The sequence below is a fragment of the Aspergillus nomiae genome, assembly GCF_001204775.2.
Source record: "Aspergillus nomiae NRRL 13137 chromosome Unknown contig00097, whole genome shotgun sequence".
NCBI classification, from domain to species: Eukaryota; Fungi; Ascomycota; class Eurotiomycetes; order Eurotiales; family Aspergillaceae; genus Aspergillus; species Aspergillus nomiae.
This window is the reverse complement of record NW_015378152.1, coordinates 1-20,975: the sequence shown is the minus strand read 5'-3', so window position 1 is coordinate 20,975 and position 20,975 is coordinate 1. Positions and strand designations below refer to the sequence as shown.

Here is a 20,975-nt window from a genome sequence, read left to right as displayed (position 1 = left end):
AAAGAATGATCTACTTGATCTGGTCAATCTCGACTTGTCACGAACATACTATAGTACTCGTGGATTACTTTTTCGGTGGGAGTCAGGCCAATGCCAGCAAATCTGGGATATTATGAATTAGATTGTCACTTGTGCGGAGATTCAGTCGCCCGGGGATTCAGATTATTTATGAGCAATGATCTCACTAAAACCATGTTCATTGGAAAGGATCTTGGAGATGATTCCTTTAGCTTCAACGTGAGCTGCAGAATAGTACGGTCGTCAATAGAATGGGTCAGTTGGCCCACATATGTGTGCGCTCGATATCCACATCGGTCTCTTCCCAGGGGGTTCAAACTCTTGCCAGACCATATCGCCTTTAACAGACTCAAGGCCCAGACCTATCTGTCCTTCGGAGTTGTATTCGGTGGCTGACATTACGTAGATCAATAGACAGTTCATGGTTTAGGTGGTTATTCGAGTGGTTACGATAGTCATCGATTACCACGAGACACTCTGGAAACTTATAGATGCCATTCCGCTACGTAAGTCTTGGACACATGCCAAGGCCAGTTAGACATAAATATCAGTGACACTTCCACACTGTCTAGACTTCAACTATTAGATTATTCTTCAACGACTCAGTTCTCGGGGATATCCAATAAATTATTATCTCGGGGAGACAAGACCTGAGAGATCCAGATACATGCACCGTGGATCTGTATCAGTACTACCGTCTAACGGTCTTATGGATGTAAAACCCCCCATACAATATATCATAGCATCATCAAGAGTCTCTAATATCAACTCCATCCATCGCGAGATGCTTGTGGGTCTGCTGACCAAACGTCTCCAGCTACTGTACGGCACGGTACCGTGTGCATTACCCACTGAGATACAGACCAGTACCGTCAGTGCAGTAGGAGGACCCACTCAACTCGCCTTGATTCCTCTTGTCACTACTCTTGGCCATTTCTCGGAGACATTTCTCGTCGATGACAAATTTGGGAGCAAAGTCGACCCGCACGCATGTATGTGCATCTACTCGGACCTACTCCGGTCAATCAGCTCTATCTGGTACATATACGTGGTAGGTAAATCGATCTTTGATGCCCTAACCCTCATCCCCATTAGTACCTTTACCCTCATTCGCTTAGTCTTCCCTCATTCTCTCTAATTCACTCATTTCACAATTGTGCATAATGGTCGTGCAGACTCCTCTACGGGCAGATCTTTTCAATGCTCCAGCCATTCCCACAACCGAGACGTTGCCCGACGGCTCTGTTGGATTATGGCAACCGACTGTGGTGACCCTTATCTCGGGCCAGTCTGAGGCTGTACTTGTGGACACTCTGTTTACCTCCGATCAAGGCGTGGCCCTAGCGGACTGGATCGACGAGTCCCTCGGTGGTAAGCGTCTTGCCACAATTTATATCACTCACGGCCACGGAGATCATTGGTTCAACCTCTATTACCTCACTCAACGCTTTCCAGGCGTCGAAGTGGTGTCGACGCAAAGCTCGATTGACCACATGTCCACACAGCTGACAGCGGCGTTTGTTGGCTTCTGGAATGATCTATTCCCCGGGCAGATCGACAAGGACTCGTTTCAAATTCTGGCCAAGCCTCTGAAGGACAACAAGTTTACTCTGGAGGGCCACACCTTTCAGGCTATTGATGTTGGCCACTCGGACACCGATGAGACGACGTTTCTACACGTGCCCTCGCTGGACATGGTAGTCGCCGGAGACATCGTGTACAACGATGTGCATATGTGGATGACAGAATCTCCACAGGAGTCTCAGCGGGAGGCTTGGCTTGAATCGCTTGCTGTGCTCGAAAAGTATGATCCGGCTATTGTCGTTGCTTCCCATCACAGACCTGGAGCGGTGGACGGAGCTTTCAACATTGCTGCCTCGAAACAGTACATCAGGACTTTCAACCGCCTCGTGCAGGAGTCGTCGAGTGCCAAGGAACTCTATGACAAGGTATTGGGTGCGTACCCGAATCGGATTGGGAAATTGGTGCTCTGGTTGGGATGTAAAGCTGTGTTTGCATCGAGTATTGGTGTTTAAAAGACCTTTGCTCTAGGGATAATATATTTTTTGGTGGATTGATTACAGAGATGTGGTGTAATATACCGAGCACGGTCAGTACACGAGAAGGTAGGAGGAACACGAACAAAATCTGGAACTCCTGGTCGCCTGGTTAATCTTCCGTCGTTACTATTCGGGCAGCTACCCTGCTATGAATGGCGGAGATTGCCCATGACAAGGGTCTCATGGATGATGTGTTAGAATAGTATAATACTGTCCATTGCAAATCGTTGGTTTCTCGGGCGAGAGAGACGTTGAATTTACCGAGTCTCCTCCCCCGCATTGCTGATCAATCCGTCCGACGCCCGCGGCCAAGGTGTATATATCACTGGGAAATCTCCTTGCTTGACTTTCTCAAAAGGAGGTCAGTTGCTACAGTCACCTTCCTGTTAGGTATAATCAACCATGCCGTTGTATGAAGTCGAACACTGTATTGCCTTGAGTAAAGCCCAGCGCAACGAGCTTGCTCAAGCTATCACCCTTCTTCATACGCGCAAATTCACCACCCCCAGCCTTTTCGTGAATGTCCGCTTCGTGGATGCAAGTAATTCTTGTAGCTATATAGGAGGAAAAGAGGTTCGTTATTCATACAGCCCATCCGAGATTCACTTCCAAACACTCATACAGCGTGCGATCAATCGCATCATTGCCTATGTTCGACCGGGCGGCAATCGAACCACGGCCGATTTCGAAGAGCTCGCTCAGCGTGTCACTGATGCTTGGAATCAGATCGTTGTGCAGGGAGCCGAGTGTAGGACCAAAGAAAGCCAGCTGAATCGAGTCTTCATCATGGGTACTATTACCGCGGGGATGGAAAATGGATTTCTTTTACCACGGGTAAGCGGCGTAGACGATCTCCTCAGGAAAGATCACTTTGTAATTAACGGTCCTTGCTTACTGTGACTGCAGGCTGGAGAGGACGCCACTTGGTTAAGGGACAATGCACCGAGATTTGAGGAGTTGGCGAAACAGGGGGATCGTGACTTCATTGAGCTAGTGGCGGAGATGGAGAGCAGAGACGATTTATCCGCAAAGACGAAGCAGCGCATGGTATAAGGGGGTCACAGGCTGATGACTTTCTGGCTGTCTACGTATATATCACATTAGTGTGAACGGCGACTTCTCCTTGTCCACCTACATTGCATTACCCACTGTAGTACATCGCCCGTACTTCCTGTCTGTCAGTATTGACAATCGATAATGATACAGGGTCTGAACAGCCAAGGAGCTTGTGATCAACATTCCACCGTGTCTCGGAGAGATATGTGACGCTGACCAATAATACAATGGGGTCGAAGTGCCTCGAGGTTTACGACGGAGGAACTCCTGCAGGATGAAAAACCACGCATGTGGGCCTGGAACTTGACACAGGGCGTGGACTCGAACCTGTGAAGCTAGTGCCAAGCCACCCGGTTTACGTAGATGCATGCAAAGGGAGGGAGTAGCTTGATAGACGCGCCTAACGAAATATCCCACCAACGACATGCATCATCACGACACTTTGAAAATGTTCATAGCTTGTATGTGTACTGTTGACAATGCTTGCAACCCGAGGATTTACTTTCACTAGTTGCTTTGGTGTAAATGCTCTTATGGCAAAGGACTTTGACTTCTGTAACTCGGAGGGTTTGAAACGATGCAGTCCGAAAAGAAAGAGTCTGTCCAGTGCAATATGCTAATCGCGTATAGAAAACACACAGGATCCTTCTATTTACCAGATCTCCGGTGCTGTGATAGTCACAAACCAATGCCAGCCCCCCGACCGTACAGGGTCCGTTATCAGTGGTACAAGCGCGAGAGAATCCGGCTTATGTTCCGCATCCTGAAGAAGACCGCAGAACATCCCTAACACAGATTGTGGAAAACAGTTCTCATCCACCCCAGCAAAAACCCCCGGAGCCTAGAGGTCGCAAGCCCCGATTTGCTACGCTCTCCAGTGAGGTGGAGAGATCCCTGTCGCTTATATACCGGGAGCTTGAGTCGGCTACCTTACTCAAACGACAAATTGAACAATTGCAGGTGGAGAATTCGCGGTACCAACAAATCATCAAGATCCACGATCAGGATCTGATCGCTCTGCGTAGAGGGATTGGCAATCCGCGCGTCTCGGATGGAGAGCTGCAAAGCCTGAAAGCCACGGCTGGTCAGTATGATACGGTATTGCAAGAGTTGAACGAATCCCGAGCGGAGAACGTAACCCTTGCAGAGAATCTAAAAGCCGCGAAGGATGAGACGGCAAAGACTAATACAGTTTTAGACGAATGGAAGGGGAAGCTTGCCAGGCTCATTCAAGAATGGCTTATCTCTGAGCTAAAGGAATCTATATGTGCTTTACCTAATAGAAGCCCTATGTGAATTATATAGAATTGTATTCCTTAAGCTTCGTGCACATGACAGGTAATGCTATTCGGTAGTTCAGTCTCTAATATAATTATAACAAGGCACAGCTTTCGCATGTTCCTCATGACTTTCAACGAGCGAGATAATATAGCTATGAAGTAAGAGCCATAGCTCCGATATATTGTATGATCCTTAGAATGGCTCCCCCCCAAGCAAGGTTACCTCCCTTTCCTTGCACCACTCAGGGAACCATACTGCGTTTATTGGATCGGGATCATCGGGATCAGGTATAATCGTGGGCCAACAGTAGTAGTCGGTGTTGATCGTGAGATCAAACTGGGCCAGATATTGGGTTAGAATGGTATTTCTTGCCAGTCTCTTGCGGCTCCTAACTTTGCTCATGAGTAATGGATCTATCCAACATAAGAAAGGTAGAAGGCCTGGTGAAAAGGCTCCGATGTCTACCCAATATTGCACATTCTCCATGCGGATATAATCTCGGTTTGGCGTCTACTTAGCGTGGGTATCGATCATTCCACGATGATGAAAATAGGGCCTGTCAGGGTCTTCTGGGTTCCAGAAACGGACAATCGAATTTGGAGGCTGCTGAAGAAGCATACGGCGCCAACTCGCCTCAGGCCGCAAATATGCCTCTACTCTCTTCTTCGATGATATATAGGGTATTCCATCGAACCCGCCACATAACCAACCGCTGACTCTTGGCCGTGAGTAGAGTTGTGTGCGAATAAACTCAAACCATATTTTGTCAACCACGAGTGGATTTTTTATTCCTAGCTGGCCTGGTGCTACCCTATCTGAAGGAATATAGAACAGTGCCTGTTGTATCTTGCGTGAGCTTTTGGTCAGATTATTCCACGTGCAACAGACTCGAGCTGAAATTAGCAATGTGTGCATGTCCAAATTCAACAGGATGGCCTCCAGGATCTCGGGGATGAAGAATATTCTTGATGCATCTGACAGGCGTTGCGTCTTGTTTCCAGGGGATGTGGAGCACATGCTTCTCTCCAACGAAACCATCCCTGCTGGATCAGGCATCGTGGGTAACTAAGACTGGGGAGGGGTTGGAAAATGAGTTCTTGTTCACTGACTTTGGGAAGTTGAAAATGCTGGACACGCCCGGTGAAAAAAGAGTTACCCAGTTATCGTGTGAACATAACATCATCACCTTGGGAGCTCAGTTGCGTCACCGCCACGTGTTAAGCGTGAGAGCTGGAGGTAATCGTGAGTTGATGGTGTGTATGCACGTCCTGCATTTATGCATTGACATTGAGGAAGTCCGAATTTATCTAGCCGATGGTCGCCTACTACCTAGGATACGGCGCCTGCGTTGGGATGTTCTGTGCAAACTGTTGTTTCTTTTACAGCCGCATACACAACCACTCCGTCATAGCCTAATATCGAATAACCAGTTAGGATCTTCCCTCATCAATTTTCAGTATAGCCTAGCTGAAAACTTCAGGAATATCAGTTCAGGCTTTGGCGGGTTCAGAGTGGGTTCCTGAGTGCCCTAATGGATCTTGATCAGAAGCCAGAAAGCTCACATAAGTATGACTATTATACACACAATTCTGTCTGTAATAGAGCTCCAGTTTTACATATAGTATCGTATAGCTTTGAACACATAGAAGAGGAAGCTTGTAAGGCTTATTTAAGGATAAAATATCTGTGAGCCAGACAACTGTACCTAGTAGAATGTCACTACAATTAATATACAAGGGCATCTGACTGCCTATATCTACTTATCGTTCTATAGGTTGCGTAAATCTTGGTCCTCTTATTCGGGACCTACCCGATTGATTAAACTTCTTTTACGCAGAACATATGCATTACCCGTCATACAACTGGTGACGCTGTCAACGAGATGGCCTCATTTTAGTGAGCGAAAGAGAAGGGCAGTATGCTGCTTGAGATTTTATGACTCGTAAAGCAGCTAGCCTATCTGGCAATGGGATATGCTCGTCCAGTACGATCGGGATTACATAGCCCAAATCGGCTGTTTCGGGCCAAAAGCCTCAATAGCGTGGAAAGAAAAATTACCAGGGACCAGATACCGGCGATCATTAACTGGACGTCAATTTCTGTCAAGGTATTGATTCAACTTCAGGGTCTACCGTTGCTGCCGCTCTCGTATTTTCTGGAGCAGAGCGTCCAGTGCTCGGCCATCTCCCATCTCTGTCTCTTTCGATCGATTCACATACCGTCTATCAGGATGGCCCCATTCGCTATCGCCAAAATCCAGCAATCCAGATTCTTCATCCGCTTCATGCCAGAAGTCATCGAATGCAGTATATCTCTGCTTTGTTAGACGGTCCGATAATATCTCGGGGCAGACCGGGAAGAGCGGATCCTGGCCGTAGTGAAAACAGAAGTCCTTGAGGTTAGGAAGACGGGTACAAATATTGTCAAATATGGCCTCCCACGTCCCGGAGAATCCGTAGATAACATAGGGGCCGTCAATACCAAAGGAGCCAATAGGATACTCGTGCCAGTCATGAGTCTGAACATGCCATTCCTCAAGATTGGTTTGGTGCGTGGTTATGTGTGACACGATAGAACACCTGTCTAGGCGAAGGCACACCAGCGAGGACTGGTTCAAGACCCAGTCGAACTGAGCATGGTGCCCGATGACAAAGTTGCCCAGGTTCAGCGTCTTCAGCCTTGGAAAGTGGAGGCCGCTGCCGTCAAAATACCCAGGTATGGTTCCCCAACCAACCTGAAAGGAGAGTGTCAGGCAGACCAGATGGTCGGCCAGAGGAGCCAGCCACTGGCGATGTAGGTACGGTTCAAACACCTGCCGCTCAATACGATACGTGTCCCAGTCGGGTCCGGCTTCATCATACTCCTCAGCCACCATGAGATGCAGAGTGTCGATGTCCTTTGTGACGCCCCTGAAGAGCTCAGAGGAGGTAAAGTCTGGTAACGGAGCATTTTGGAGGTTCTCAACTGTGAGGGAGCGGATGGGATGCGCGCCGGTTTTGTTATTTGAACGCTTGTGGATCGCCTTAAAGACGGATTCGAGGATCTCCTGGCGCGTCGAGATATCTTCGACGACCTCGTCACGATGATCATCGGTCTCAACCCCACCACAGTGTCTAGAAAACCGTAGATGTAGCGCCTGGATGCGGTCAAGTTCGGCGATGCGGCCTATCGCGCTGATGAGGCCGTCGTAACCGCAGTCTGTATACGTGTGCCAGATGCCGAGTGGGTGATCATCGGCCGGGGCAGAGCGGATATAAACACAACGGACCGCCTGTCTAACGACATCGCTGGCAAGCATGTCATTCCAGGATTGGTATTCCCCGTCGGTATACGCCAGCGTCACGGTGTGGAACACATGCGCTGTAGCCAGCGTGTTCCATAACCGGCACACCAGGCGAGCGTTACAGATATGCTGTAGATTGTCGCACTCATCTAAGAAAGGGCCCTTTCTGTCGATGAGCAGACCTATGATGAGGCTCAATATTTCTCGTGGCAGGTTTCCCAGCCCCATGATAAGATATCAGCGTGTTAAGGAAGCAAGGCAAAAACTCCGAAGCAAACGCGTGTTCTGAGGTGCCGTGGGGGCGGCGATCAACAACCACAACAACACGTCCACCGTCTCACTTGACGAATATCTCAGCCCCCTACAATATGGTGTTTCTCTCTCCTGAAATTCTATACGAAATTCTGAAGTACATGGACCCCGATATTGTTCTATTTATACCAATTCACTCCCAACGGTTTTACTGTGGAATTTCCCCGGTATAGAAACATATAACGTCGGAGATTCTTCGCTGAGTTTCAGGTATGTACAACCGACAGAAGAACTTCTAAGCTCTCACAGTTATACAGTACAACGCTCTACCACCTAATAGCGCATAAGTGTTGCAAATTCCCTGATTCTGTCAATCCTTTGAAAACCTCTAGTACCCCAGACTATCAATCCCAGCGCGGATTGACTCCTCTAATCCAATCCAACCAGACCGCCCGAAAAATGACTTGATCAAATTCTCCGCCCTCTGAGCAGGAACGATATCACTTAGGTCTCGGAGCTCATTCTCCGGAGGACTTGGGATATTTACATTGCCTGGACGGAATTTCTGCAGAATGCTGACGAATTCCTTCCAGGTAAAGGTCGATGCGAACGCAAACAGACGTTCAGACTTGACTTCAGGATGAAGAAGACCAACGACATGCACGCGTGCGAGGTCTACAACGTCGACGAATTCTAGTTTCGAATCCTTGTCAGTAAGCCGATCAACAGCGTGGAATTTATCCCATGATCCTTACGTCCAGGAAACCCGAAAGCGGCGACGTCGCCCTTAAGTAGGTTGGCTGCCCATTTCATGGTGGAGCCTGGTATCTCGGGGTGAAGGACTTGTCCGAGCTGTTTGCAGTATGAATTAGCCAAGACGACGGATTAAAACCTTTGGATATATTTCTAGAATCCATGATATGCCTCCCCATTTGTTTACTCACAGTATAGTAGGGCAAGACCGCGTTAAACACGAAAGCCGGCTTGTTCTTTTCAACCCATTTCCACGCCGCTCGTTCACCCTCCGTCTTAGACGCAACGTAGACTGTGAACGGCTTGGCATCTGCTGGCGTGCTTTCATCAAAAGCAGCCGTCACCGTCGCGATATTCCACGTGTCTATATGGTCACACATGTCAGTTACACCAAAGCTTGTAGTAGTAATTGGGGACTATGATATAGGAACATATTTGGTTGATCTCCTCGGTACACGAGGGTGACAAAGTAAATCTGACCTTCAGTGACCACAATCCCTTCCACCCCTGGTTGTGGTAATGCTGCCGCTGAAGCTGATGAGGTCAGGACGACTCTCTGAATTGATCCCTCTGGTTGCCTAGCGGCGGCTTCCAAGATGGTCTCGGTGGCTGAAACAACTCTCGGAATAACCTCCTCAGCATGCGGGCTAAAGGAAACGTCTGATGCCTAGAAGCACCTGTTTAGTATTGTACCCTGCAGGGATTCTCATAGACTTCATAGCTGGGCACAACTATGCGACGAAAAGTGGGAAGGTTTTGTATATATACCACATGAATGACTCCGCTAACATCCGACATTGCCTTGATCAAAGTGTCAAGGTCACTCAAGTCTGGGATAACAACCGACTCGAAACTGTTGGGCCCAAATTTGGACCTGAAAAGTTCTTCGAGCCACGGCTTCTGGGAACGCACCGTTCCTCGCACAACGTATCCAAGAGATAAGAGTTGCTGAACAACATGGGAACCAATAAATCCATTGGCACCTGTGACCAGAACACGCGAGCCAGGCGCAATAGCATATAATTCTTTGTTGATCGAGGCCATGTTGGTTGGCAGGCGTTGTTCACTTGCAGCAACGTGTTATAGATGTGAAGAACTTTGAATGGAAATGGTAACTTTGGTGTTTTGTTTCTCGTACTGTGCTCCAGGATAATGGATTGATTTATACTCTATTTCAACCAAGCGAATACGCACATGTCTGCCTCCGCGGAGCTGGGTAAGCTATTCGATATGGAAGCACCAGTACCGATATCTATCGGCCATCACTCAGCAAGGGTCAAGTTCACATTTGTCATTATAAAGTCTTCCACTCGATTATAAAGCAGTGCATTTGGAATGACATCCGCGGAGGTGGCTATTCTTCCATCTGGGAGCGCCACGGCCGGTATTAATCAGCCGCCTGCCATACTATATCATGAGTTATATTCGAAATCAATGGCAGATTCTTCTATATATTGTAAGGCATCGCATTCCGAATGGCTTCCGCGGAACTTATTGTCTTTTGTCCAGTCTTGTCAAGCTCCAAGGCTACAGGCTACAGCATATAACTTCAGCCAGCCCCTCGTGAGATTTTCAGATTGTAGGCTCTGTCGATGAGCGTCTAACTTCCTTCTCCCTTTTCTCTTCAGCCGAAATTCTTGAGATATACTTCGAAAATGAAAGTTGGCATTGTGAACACAGGCAATATCGGATTGCGTCTAGCCTTTGCCTGGATTCGCCTTGGCCATGAAGTCATGCTCAGCAAAGATACGCATCCAGAACGGCTTCGAGAGCGCGTGCGAGAATTTGGCCTGGAAAGAGGCATTGGAGAGGATGAGATAGCCCGGTTTAAATACGGTTCAATCACGGGCGCTGCGAAATTTGGTGAAGTTGTCGTTCTGTCGGCGTACTTCCCACGTCTGGCTCATATTCTGGAAGAGCTCCAGAGCGACGGCATTACGCTTTCAGGTAAAATCGTGATTGATACAATGAATCCGCTCAATGTGGATGCCACCTTCAATCATTACCATGACTTCAGGTACATGGAAAGAACCTCCATTACGGAAGAGGTTCAGAGGGCTTTTCCAGAGGCAGTGCTTTTCAAAGCCTTCAATTCTATGCCTGCAACACTCTTAGAAGCCCAAAAGTGGACATCTGGTCGTGTGCCACCTATAATTTTCGTTGGGGGAAACACATCTTCTATCGACACCATTCGCAAGCTTATCGAAGGCGTTGGATTCAAGCCACGGTTTGCAGGCTATGACTTGAAACATTCAGGATTGTTGGAGCGGATGGGTATATTGTTACATCTTTTGGTGGAGAATGAATATGATGGCAACGGCGATGTCGTCTTTGACGTCATGGAAAGGAGGGCCTGATCGTTGGTTTTGATCTTTTAGCATGGTCTAGAATTTACTTCCTTGAAGGTTCATATAACCTTTCGAATTAGGGCTAGGAGGCAGTTTTTCAAGTCTCGAAAGTGATCGAGTTCGCCTTCCGCATCCTGTCAAGCTGCTTTGGAGCTATGAATATTAAACCCCTTCCGTCCTGGTGTACATATAGAAAGGCTCTAACATATCTGGATAATTCAGCAACCCATGATTGCTAAACGACGTTGTGATGCCCTCCGCAAGCCTTTGCTTCACCGTTCGGACGGCCTCGACACAAGTTTCCCGAAGCGCCTGGGCCTCCGTCGATTGATTTTCCTTCATGGCCTCATTGAGCCAAAGAAGGGCCGAATCGATCAGCTCAATATCTAGCTGGATCTTATCATGCCACGAATCGTACAAAGTGTTGGCCGTCAATAGCACCATGGCGGTCGTGTAAGGACATGAAGTCATCCTGTTTCTGTCAACAGCGGCTTGCTCATTGTGATATGTGACTGCTCACCAACGAAACCAGGCGTCTTTCGACCAAATCTCTCGAAACAGGACCATGTAGTTTCGCGCCTGATGTACTATTGTGTCCCAAGCTGGTGGTAGCTGCAGGGTCTGAACTCCTCTGCTATGGTTTCGAAGACCACTCACCCATTGTCCATCCCAAGCGTGAGCCCTGCTAACAAGCGCCATGCATTGGAGACTGGTTGAGTGTAGCACACAAAAAAATCCACCATATACCGGTTTATTTCTGGTGCTCGAGGTGACCATACTGGCGCTAAATTCGGGTGGTATGGAAGCTCTCCACTCATCGAGTGCGTTAACAATGCTCTCCTTTGCATTACGTCGCTCTTCCAGGCTTCGATTCACTGCTCGTGTTGAGTAGAGCGAGTCATATACACGGCCCTCGATATTGGCCAGCTTAATGCGGGCTAAAAAGTAATTCATCCTAGCACCTCCATCAGCCGTGATGACGATGCCAGCCGTGTTGTCATTATCATTATTAGTCGTCGGCAAGGAAGATGGTAACTGCACGTCAATGTCGTCATCGAGTTGAACCGAAGGTTGTTGGGTCCGAAGGCTCAAGTCTTTGTCGAGAATGTATGCCAGCCAGAAGACGCGAACATGTTGTCTCCTTTGCACAGGATCCAGATGTGTCGATGCTGCGTGGTTGTGTAGGCCTAACCTATGTACGAGACGCATAGTTGCGGATATTAGGATCAAAGATGGGGTCAGGTTGTGCGCGGTTTGGAGCACCATCACTATGCCTACCAATACCTGTATGTTAAGGAGGCGTGTTTCACCCAGCATCACAGTCGAGATGACGGATTGTGCTTTGTCGAGATACCCCGTTGTTTGATCGGTCTGGTACTGAGACCGGGCATTACTAGCGCCTCCTGGAACCTGTTGGCTAGCCAAGGCAAAGACGACGTTGATGGCAGCCCATACTACTGGGTCGCGTTGTCCTGGTTGACAAGCATAGCATTCACCAACGAGACACAAGAGCGTGTCAGCATGAAAGAGCGGCAGGACTGCGTTGAAAGTGTTGAGAAAGATTCCTATCATGGCCATGGCTTGCTGTAGCGGAGGTAGCTGCATTGAGCTGACTGTCTGATCGTTATTCTCATAGTGTTCATCGTCAACGTGCATTCCTATTATCGTCTCTTCGAGTCCTCGTGTCAGATTTTGCGCCTGATGTTGATCTCGATTCTGAGCCTGTAGCTTTTATGATTGAGTATCCTCGTTATTCCAAGGCCCGAGGATACGTACAAGTTCGCTCTTTAAGCGCTGTACTTCTGCTTGCAGGCTCTGGACATCATTCGTCTTCTTGGTCCCGCTACTACGTTGTGCTCTGGGCTTTGACTTCCGGCTCAGTACCGTATGCGTGCAATCCGTCGCATAGTTGATGCAGTTCGAGCAGCGAGGTTTCTGTCCGTCGCACTTGATCTTGCGAGTGTAGCATAGATCGCATGCCTTCCTTGGCCGATTACTCATTTCTTCCATTGTAGGACTCAAGACACTGTCAGTTCGACTCAATAGTTGTCCTCCCTCCGTGGAGTTCAAGTTCAGGGTTGGCTTGGTAGGTTTTATGCGAAAGGCTGCCTCCGCGGAAGCGCGGTTAATATTGGATTATTAATACGGAGTACATGAGGCTAAATACATGGCACCAGTGGGCCTGGTTGGCCAAATGCAAACATTCGCGCTGCCCCACAGTCAACCATGGATATATTCTACATATGAAGCTACTCCATGATAGAGACCCGAACGAAACCCAGATCAAATGTGAGGTGTGATGATCAAAGTAGTAGATCGTAAGCCCTAACGAACACTACAGTAGTTCGGGCCTGAGGCCGCGTTCGTCTGATGCTTTGCGCTTTTGTCTCATGTTGATGCAGATTATATATTACACATACTAAATGGCCCAGATCAACTGAATCATCCACGCAGATCGTGCCTCTTTGTACCTACTCTGTTCCAGGATCCCCCCGGGAGTTGATCCTGCTTCAGTGTCTGACGCGAACAGACGGTCACCATGTCGACGCCATCTAGGTCGGTTTCAGCCGCTGGCTTATTCCTACCAGCTGAAGCCTCCGATAATATCGGACGGGGCTCGGAAAAGTGTTCGTCCTGAACAACAACTGGTGGCAATCCTGAAAGATAAAATAAGCCACATCGGTCCCCGGAAGTCTCAGGCCAAATGCTATGACTCACATCCCTCAAGCATATCCGCAGATGATGCCAAAGTACAGCTCCAAGTTTGCCCAGAGTGACCCTTTAGCACCTAACCCTGTTATGTTGAGAGCAAATTGGAACATATCATCAAACAGAGCCGAGCAAGTGAAAAAGGAAAGGTGAAGCAAGGAAAATCAAGGCAAAGAAAAGAAAAGAAAGAAAGGAATACATAGGGTACTGATTGGCTGGTGAAGTAGCCTACCAGTCTGTGGTGGCGTGACATATTTGAGGAGCTCAATAAATCGCAGAATACTACCAACACAGACCCTAGAGGGAAACGGGCTGGTTAGAACTGGTCTCTGAGGCTTGAATACTCGAGCCAGAAAATCATACAATGCGCCTATTGAAAGGAGGGCTGTCGATTCGAACCTTTGCTGTACGGTTGAGCGCAGCTGCCATACTATCGGGACGGGCATCAGCAGAATGATAATATCTTCAACAAAGCCAAGCGACCCAATGACATTGTAAAACGCTGCTTGCTGGGGCATACAATGTCCCTCGATCTTCTTGTTCCAAAACTATTGCGGCGGCGAACATTCCAGGGTGGCACCCAGAACTGCGACCCCCCATGCGACGGTGAATACGATCGTCTAGACCTCTGGCAAGGATCCGGAATCGCTGTATCACGGAGAACAATCGGTCCAGAAAGATGAGAATTGAGGTCTTCACAAATACTTGAGCAAAGGGCCATAATGTGTCGAACAGCCAGGACGCCTAAAATGAGGAGGTTCTTAGTATTGTTGTACCACGAGCAGATTCACCTATTTGCCATCATGGACGTACTGACATGGGAATCTATGCGTGGGAATGAGGTTCAGGTCGGCTGTACCAGCAAGTGACGCTCTTCCTGCTCCTGTGACCAGATGGAGGGTTGTTTTCCGCCATGATGAACCGCGCCTGATTGATCAGCGTTCAGCAAGATCAATTAGTGTTTCCCCTGGGCGGCGTGGGTGTGTGTGTGTGTGCCGGTAGGACCCAAAGTGGCCCCAGTGATAAAAGGGAAATCACTCACTGAAGGCCATACAGCCGGTGACTGCATACGAGGATAAGAGTCCCAGGCCCATCATCAGGTCATCAATCTTGAAAGTCTGGCCGTCGACGCGGCGACAATACAGGTGGAGAAGGAAGACAGCCGTCGCAAGGACACCGCAGATGATTGGAACCACAATCGGAACCAGGCGCCAGTACTCGGACTCCACTGTCAGGGTTTAGGCGCTGCGTGCCGGGGACCACCTACCGCAACTCGGATGGGTTCAAAGCATGCAGGACGTCGAGAATGGGAATACGAAGAACAATATACTTTGTGATATCCACGCTACAACTCGGAAAAAGTCAGCCCATGACGTCCTGGGCATTCCATCTCTGGCGAAGTAGATGCATTCTGTGGGGAGATGCTACGAAATCGTGTTTGCTATGCCAATAACACGCACCCGCTAGGGCAGAGCAGTGCCCATTCTCCATGGTGGGGTCCGAATAGTGCCGTGGTACGGGGGTGTTCCTGTACTGTGTATGCCATAGGAGGTGGATCATCATCACGGAAAGTCAACCCATCGGGGCTGCAGAAAGGGGGATCGGCGTGGGATATGTGGACCTGGTCGAAAGCAGAGAGACGCGGCGTTCGTCATTCCTTTGCTTCGTCGACCCGACCCGGATATATGCATCGCGTTGGATATCGTTATTGATCAAGATCGACCAAGATCGACGTGGCCGCGGAAAAAGCTCTGGATTCTGTCCTTGGCGTCCCAAGCCGTTCCTCCGAACCAATACGAATTGTACCGTTAGGACTTAAGCTTCATGTGGGGCCAACCTGGCTGCCAATCAGAATTAGCCCGAAGACCAAGGCTTCGAGTGGCGGTTCAATTGTGGAGGACAAGGGACGACCCCATATCGCATCCTGCCCCTTTTCTCCCCAGCACACCAGGGATGCCCGTTGCCTTGGGTCGCGGGAGTTGGGCAAGCTGTGCAGTGGAGATTGAACCGGCATTCCGGCATTACCACCCTGGTACCGCTGGAAGAGGTGTTCCTGTAAGAGTGGATTCGTGGAGCGTCTCCCCGGATATGTGGTGGCGCACGAATCAGAATTGGTCCGAGTCTCCACCAACAACGAAGAGGAAGAGTCTCTCAGTGACCGCCGAAGGCCGTATATTTATTTGTACAGGACTCACCCCTCGGAGAACCACCACAGAATCATTATGACACGCCAAACTATCTCTCCTCTATTACGGGCAACCCTGGCCCCCGACACGGCCAAGCGCTACAACGGAACAGAACATGAGACGAAGATCTTGCCAGCGGGCTGGAAGCTGACGGACACTCATGCGCCTTTCCGGGTGGAAACCATTTGGGAGAGAAATGTCCGTGTGCAGATGAGAGACGGTTGCCACATCTACATGGACATTTTCAGGCCCTGTAACTCTGCGGAAGACAAGGTTCCCGCACTGATGTCCTGGAGTCCGTATGGGAGATCATCGGGCCATGCTGGTGGTTGGTTTATACTGCCCAGTCTGCCTCTGTGATATCGTCCTGGCCTTACTCATGCTATTATCCGCAGGCTTTGATCCACTGGATATGATTCCGGGTCGGGTGGGGTTCCTCACGATCGTCTGTCTGGCTTGGGGAAGTTCGAGGCTCCTGATCCCGCCGAATGGACGGCGAAAGGATATGCAATTGTGAATCCCGATTCTCGGGGCATTTGTGATTCCGAGGGCGTTGCTCAGTAAGTGTCTCCCGACACAAGCGCCAGGTCCGCCACGTACCTAATTGGCGAAATCAGGCATTTCGGTGACATTGAGGCCAACGATGGACACGATACGATTGAATATGTGGCAGGCCTCCCATGGTGTAATGGCAAGGTGGCCTTGGTCGGCAATTCCTGGTTAGGCATTGTGCAATGGTTTATTGCTGCCACGCAGCCACCGCATTTAAGCTGCATTGCCCCCCTCGAAGGCGCGGGAGACTTGTACCGGGACATCCTCTGTCGAGGTGGCATTCCACAGACTCCGTTTTGGGACTTTCTTTCTAGTCTACTGAGAGGTGAGAGCAGCCATTTGCATCATCATCAACCTGTCAAAACTCATATCTTTCATAGGCAGGAACAAGCAGGAGGATGTGATTGGCATGTTGCAGAAGTATCCTCTGATGAATGAATACTGGGCAAGCAAAAGAGCCGCGATGGAGAAGATCACGGCCCCTGCTTATGTTCTTGCCAGCTATTCCACCTTCCTTCATACATTCGGCTCGTTCCGTGGATTTACCGAAATCCCGCATTCCAACAAATGGTACAGTGGACATGTTCTCCCCTTGACTGATGTGGTCGGTTAACCAGATGGGACAGGTTGCGGGTGCATGCTACCCAGGAGTGGCATGATCTCTACCAAACCTCCACCAACGATGAGCTGCAAAAGTTCTTCGACTTTTACACCAAGGGTATTCGCAACGGATGGGAGGAGACCCCAAAGGCGAGGGTGTCTCTTCTGCGATACAACAAGGTACTGACTTACTCGCATAAGCCTGACCGGCTTGAGGCGGAACGGAATGCTAACCCTAACCCGTGGCAGGAACCCTTGACCAATCTTCCCTTCCCTAACTGGCCCATTCCGAGCACCATGGCTCAAACGCTGTTCCTCCACAAGGAGAATGTCTTATCTGAAGAGCCGGCACCCTCCGCCGCCTCTCTATCGTACATTTCCGACGTCCCATTCCAGCAGGTGGACGCGGATTCGGAAGAGCTCTCGTTTGTTCTTACCTTTGAGAAGTCATGTGCCCTCGTTGGGTCAGCACGGGCCCTGCTGTATATGTCATGCGAACAGGGAGCCGATATGGATGTCTTCGTTCAGATCCGCAAGGCAGACTCCACAGGCAAGGTCCTGCGGAGCATCAACATCCCCGCCGACGCCCGGACGATCTGCAGAATGCCCGAGCCGGTTGAGCTGATCAATCCACTGGTGCATTTAGGCCCAACAGGGTGCCTCCGGGCGAGTCACCGTGCCCTCGATGAGGACCTGAGCAATGAGTGGTGGCCCGAACATGATTACTCTTCTCGGCAGCCGATTGCCCCTGGCGAAATTGTCGAATTGGACATCGGCCTCTGGCAGACGGGTATATATTTTGAGCCGGGCGAGAAGCTTGTTCTGAAGGTAGCGGGTCATAATATGACTCTCGCCGAATTTCCCGAATTGCGTGGAGCTATGCAGAACTTTAACCACGGTAAACACTTTCTCCATGTCGGCGGACCTCACGCGAGTCGATTGACCATTCCGACTGTCCCTTCGGTCTGTGATGCATGAGTACATAGCTCTTCATCTAGTTAGTATGTTTACACAAGTGCAATCTACTGTCGCCTGGAATAGGCTATTGTGTTAAACCCTGTAGGCATTGCCGTAGCCTTGCCTCCAACGACTGTTGGTCTACCTGTTGTTTTGCCATCTGCCCTCCCGAGCTACATCGTTCAATCCGGTAACCACTCTATTTGGGGTATCCCTGGACCTGGATCCGTATTTGTAGATGATTTCAGGGGTCCTGCCCCCGATATGCAGCGAACATGCCATCTAAAAACCCTTGCAACTCCACATTGTAGAACAAATCATCGTCGAAAAGTCCGGACCCTTTCTCGTATAATGGGGGCAAACATCCTCTATCCTCTACCAAGCCCAAAGTTTCATTTGGGTCCAATTCATCTGCATTCCCGGGTGGAAGTCCGTCTTGTACCATGCTACTACCACCATTGAGCAGCAGGCCGCACGAGGCTGCACCTTCGTCGCTATTATCTCTTGGCGGTTTGGGGACCTCGGCGTTCGCGCCAATCGGTTCTGGTAGAGACGGTCCCTCATTGCGTGGAAAGAGTGGCTGATGTAAGTCGCTTGAGTCGGCGCTTCCACTTCCCATCTTCCGCATACTCGCCAGCTCCTTTTCGAGCTCGGAGAGTTTTGCTTCCAGAATATCCGACATGTTCCACCATTCAACAAACTGGCGTAAGGTAGTTTGCAGTAGATCGATATTGGATTCCACAAGAAGTCGCTCCTGGGAATCCTTATGAAAAGCCCAAAGATGTTTGTAAACGAGGAATATTGCTGTGGCCAGCCAAATCGTATTCGCAACGAATGGATTGACCAGATAAACATGGTCTGGGTCGCTGTTCCGGACCAGCGATAAGATTGCATCCGCCATAGAGAGGTCTTTTGCCAGGATTTTGTCCATTTCACGAAATTGCTGGCTTTCCAGACGCTTCCCCGATTCAGCATGTTGCTGTTTCTGTTGTTTGGGCAATGAAGAGTCGAGCTGGGTCGGCCTGGATCCAGTTTCCAGTGCATTGGGATCGTTCAGCATATAGGCGGTCGTTTTGAGCATACATTGAATGCTGTAAATGTCGGAGTCACGTTGTTTGGTCCTCGTTGGTGTTGATGCGACATTGCCGAATAGATGTTGGCCCCGATATCCCAAGTGGCGCGGCAAGGCAACTGAGAAGCAGTACAGGGCGTTACTGACGATTTCGTGGGACGTTCTGATTTGAGCCGATATCTGCTGTTGAGGCAATGGTGGTCGGCCCGGTTGGGGAGGATAGGAAGAAGGTGGAGACCAGAAGTATTCCTGCGAGTTCGATACACAGTAGGCAGTCCTCATCAGGGACTTGGCAACGATAAACCATGCTTTTCCTGATTGACTGCCGCAGCGTTGAAGAACCTTCGATCGTTCCATGGGATCGGCAACGAGATAGCAACTCGGTTTCGGTTTCTTTTGGAGCCAGCATTCGTCGTCCACTGGTAGCATGGTCCAGTTCTGACTCCAATCAATCGCAGGGGGAAGCCGACGGACCGTAGAAGCGAAGATATCGAACTCCCAGATTGCCCACCAGGTTCGACGACGTTCTTCCTTCATGGACCACGTATCTGGATGCTCCGCTGGGAAATCGCTGACATCACGGTCCACCAGATGAAGCCGGAGCTCATACGCGATGCGGACCAAACGACCCAGCGATCGCCACCCCCTACCTTCTGCACTCTCAATCAGGTCATGAAATGATAACAAGACCATGGCTTGCAGCAACAGAAGCGGAGGTGGCGATTTGAGATCCATGAGCTCCTGGTCAATGGAAGCCGTCGCAATTCGGTAAAAGTCGTTTACACTTGGCGATGTTCTCTGAGTTTCAGAAGCCGTCGCAGAGCCATTGGCACTTGTGCTTTCTAGTCGAAAACGGGCGGAAAATGAGAACATTGCAGCCAGCAAAGCGGTGGCTTGCGACGGTGACGCAGTTTGCAACTTGATATTCAGCAGGTGCGGCGTGAACAGTGTAAACGACATCATATTTTCAAAGTAAAGGTCGACACTGTGGGTTTGCAGATCCTAATTAGTCCATTCTCTCGGGCAATACGCCACAGTTGAGCGAGAGTGAATCCATACAGGTAATAGATGTCTCCCTCATCAGTTTGGAGAGTGTCGCACATCGATTTCATGAGGCTCGCCGGGATGGAAAGCGGCGTACATTGGTCCGCCAGCGGCTCTATCATCGAATGTTCCGTCCCATCCGACGGCTTGTATATTGGTTCATGATTTGGATGAACCAGCCAGGAAAGCCTTCGATGGGTTATAGCGGGGCCCTGCTCTGGACTTTGACTGAAAAGAGAGGGGCCACTTGGTTCATTCGAGGCGCGCAAGACCGAATGGGGTGTTGAAGAGGCACCGACATCTATCCTGGAGCCCTTTTCTTGGACAGGAGATAGAAACGACTTCCCAGGCTGAGCATTTGTGTCATGTTGAGGAACCATGGTAAGTAAACCCATGTCCATCGTCCTTGGCGAATGACTTTGAGGCTCCAGCTTTCTTTTCTTCGAGCGGTGACAGCAGCCAGCCTTGGGACCCGGTTTCAGAGGCCCCGCAGGATATACACAGGCATTCAACGAGGTTATGCAGGCGTCACAGACGGGAAGCTGGCGGCTGCACTTGATCTTCCGTCTCCTACATTCGCGGCAAGACAGAGCCGCCAGCTCGGAGGGGTGGGCGAAGTCGGTGGACTGCGCTTCCGAGCCCATTCCTAATTTGAACCATTGACCATATTGAAGTTATTGTGAAGGTCCTGTTGTGCTCTGTCGCATGCTGCATGCTTTCATCCTCCCCGGTGTGTCGGGGAGGATGACTAACTGGGGCCCGGTGGTTCCGGGGCTAAGTCACCTGATCCAAGACACGGTGAAA

At 49.7% G+C, this 20,975-nt stretch overlaps 8 protein-coding genes across 8 annotated transcripts; 4 read left to right on the top strand and 4 right to left on the bottom strand.

Annotated features, from left to right (window-relative positions):
- Positions 1-1,181: 1,181 nt before the first annotated feature.
- On the top strand, positions 1,182-2,054 carry ANOM_004190 (MBL fold metallo-hydrolase; the record flags this gene model as incomplete). The annotated part of the gene is made up of 1 exon (XM_015549447.1): positions 1,182-2,054. One exon carries the CDS (start codon positions 1,182-1,184, stop codon positions 2,052-2,054), a length of 873 nt encoding a protein of 290 aa, XP_015407882.1.
- Positions 2,055-2,480: 426 nt separating this feature from the next.
- On the top strand, positions 2,481-4,430 carry ANOM_004189 (uncharacterized protein; the record flags this gene model as incomplete). Its single annotated transcript, XM_015549446.1, has 3 exons — positions 2,481-2,912; positions 2,985-3,125; positions 3,813-4,430. The coding sequence occupies 3 exons, from the start codon at positions 2,481-2,483 to the stop codon at positions 4,428-4,430; spliced, it is 1,191 nt and encodes a 396-aa protein (XP_015407884.1).
- A 2,113-nt stretch (positions 4,431-6,543) lies between these two features.
- On the bottom strand, positions 6,544-7,926 carry ANOM_004188 (uncharacterized protein; the record flags this gene model as incomplete). The annotated part of the gene is made up of 1 exon (XM_015549445.1): positions 6,544-7,926. One exon carries the CDS (start codon positions 7,924-7,926, stop codon positions 6,544-6,546), a length of 1,383 nt encoding a protein of 460 aa, XP_015407883.1.
- A 412-nt stretch (positions 7,927-8,338) lies between these two features.
- ANOM_004187 (cinnamoyl-CoA reductase) lies at positions 8,339-9,747 on the bottom strand (the record flags this gene model as incomplete). Its single annotated transcript, XM_015549444.1, has 5 exons — positions 8,339-8,643; positions 8,706-8,802; positions 8,895-9,067; positions 9,184-9,370; positions 9,472-9,747. The coding sequence occupies 5 exons, from the start codon at positions 9,745-9,747 to the stop codon at positions 8,339-8,341; spliced, it is 1,038 nt and encodes a 345-aa protein (XP_015407885.1).
- Positions 9,748-10,358: 611 nt separating this feature from the next.
- Positions 10,359-11,060, top strand: ANOM_004186 (NADPH-dependent F420 reductase; the record flags this gene model as incomplete). Its single annotated transcript, XM_015549443.1, has 1 exon — positions 10,359-11,060. The coding sequence occupies one exon, from the start codon at positions 10,359-10,361 to the stop codon at positions 11,058-11,060; it is 702 nt and encodes a 233-aa protein (XP_015407888.1).
- Positions 11,061-11,213: 153 nt separating this feature from the next.
- On the bottom strand, positions 11,214-13,061 carry ANOM_004185 (uncharacterized protein; the record flags this gene model as incomplete). The annotated part of the gene is made up of 3 exons (XM_015549442.1): positions 11,214-11,523; positions 11,572-12,773; positions 12,828-13,061. 3 exons carry the CDS (start codon positions 13,059-13,061, stop codon positions 11,214-11,216), a joined length of 1,746 nt encoding a protein of 581 aa, XP_015407886.1.
- Positions 13,062-15,982: 2,921 nt separating this feature from the next.
- On the top strand, positions 15,983-18,076 carry ANOM_004184 (CocE/NonD family hydrolase; the record flags this gene model as incomplete). The annotated part of the gene is made up of 6 exons (XM_015549441.1): positions 15,983-16,274; positions 16,342-16,373; positions 16,412-16,506; positions 16,564-16,823; positions 16,879-17,068; positions 17,125-18,076. The coding sequence occupies 6 exons, from the start codon at positions 15,983-15,985 to the stop codon at positions 18,074-18,076; spliced, it is 1,821 nt and encodes a 606-aa protein (XP_015407889.1).
- Positions 18,077-18,299: 223 nt separating this feature from the next.
- Positions 18,300-20,815, bottom strand: ANOM_004183 (Zn(II)2Cys6 transcription factor; the record flags this gene model as incomplete). Its single annotated transcript, XM_015549440.1, has 2 exons — positions 18,300-20,112; positions 20,187-20,815. The coding sequence occupies 2 exons, from the start codon at positions 20,813-20,815 to the stop codon at positions 18,300-18,302; spliced, it is 2,442 nt and encodes an 813-aa protein (XP_015407887.1).
- Between the last annotated feature and the right edge of the window lie 160 nt (positions 20,816-20,975).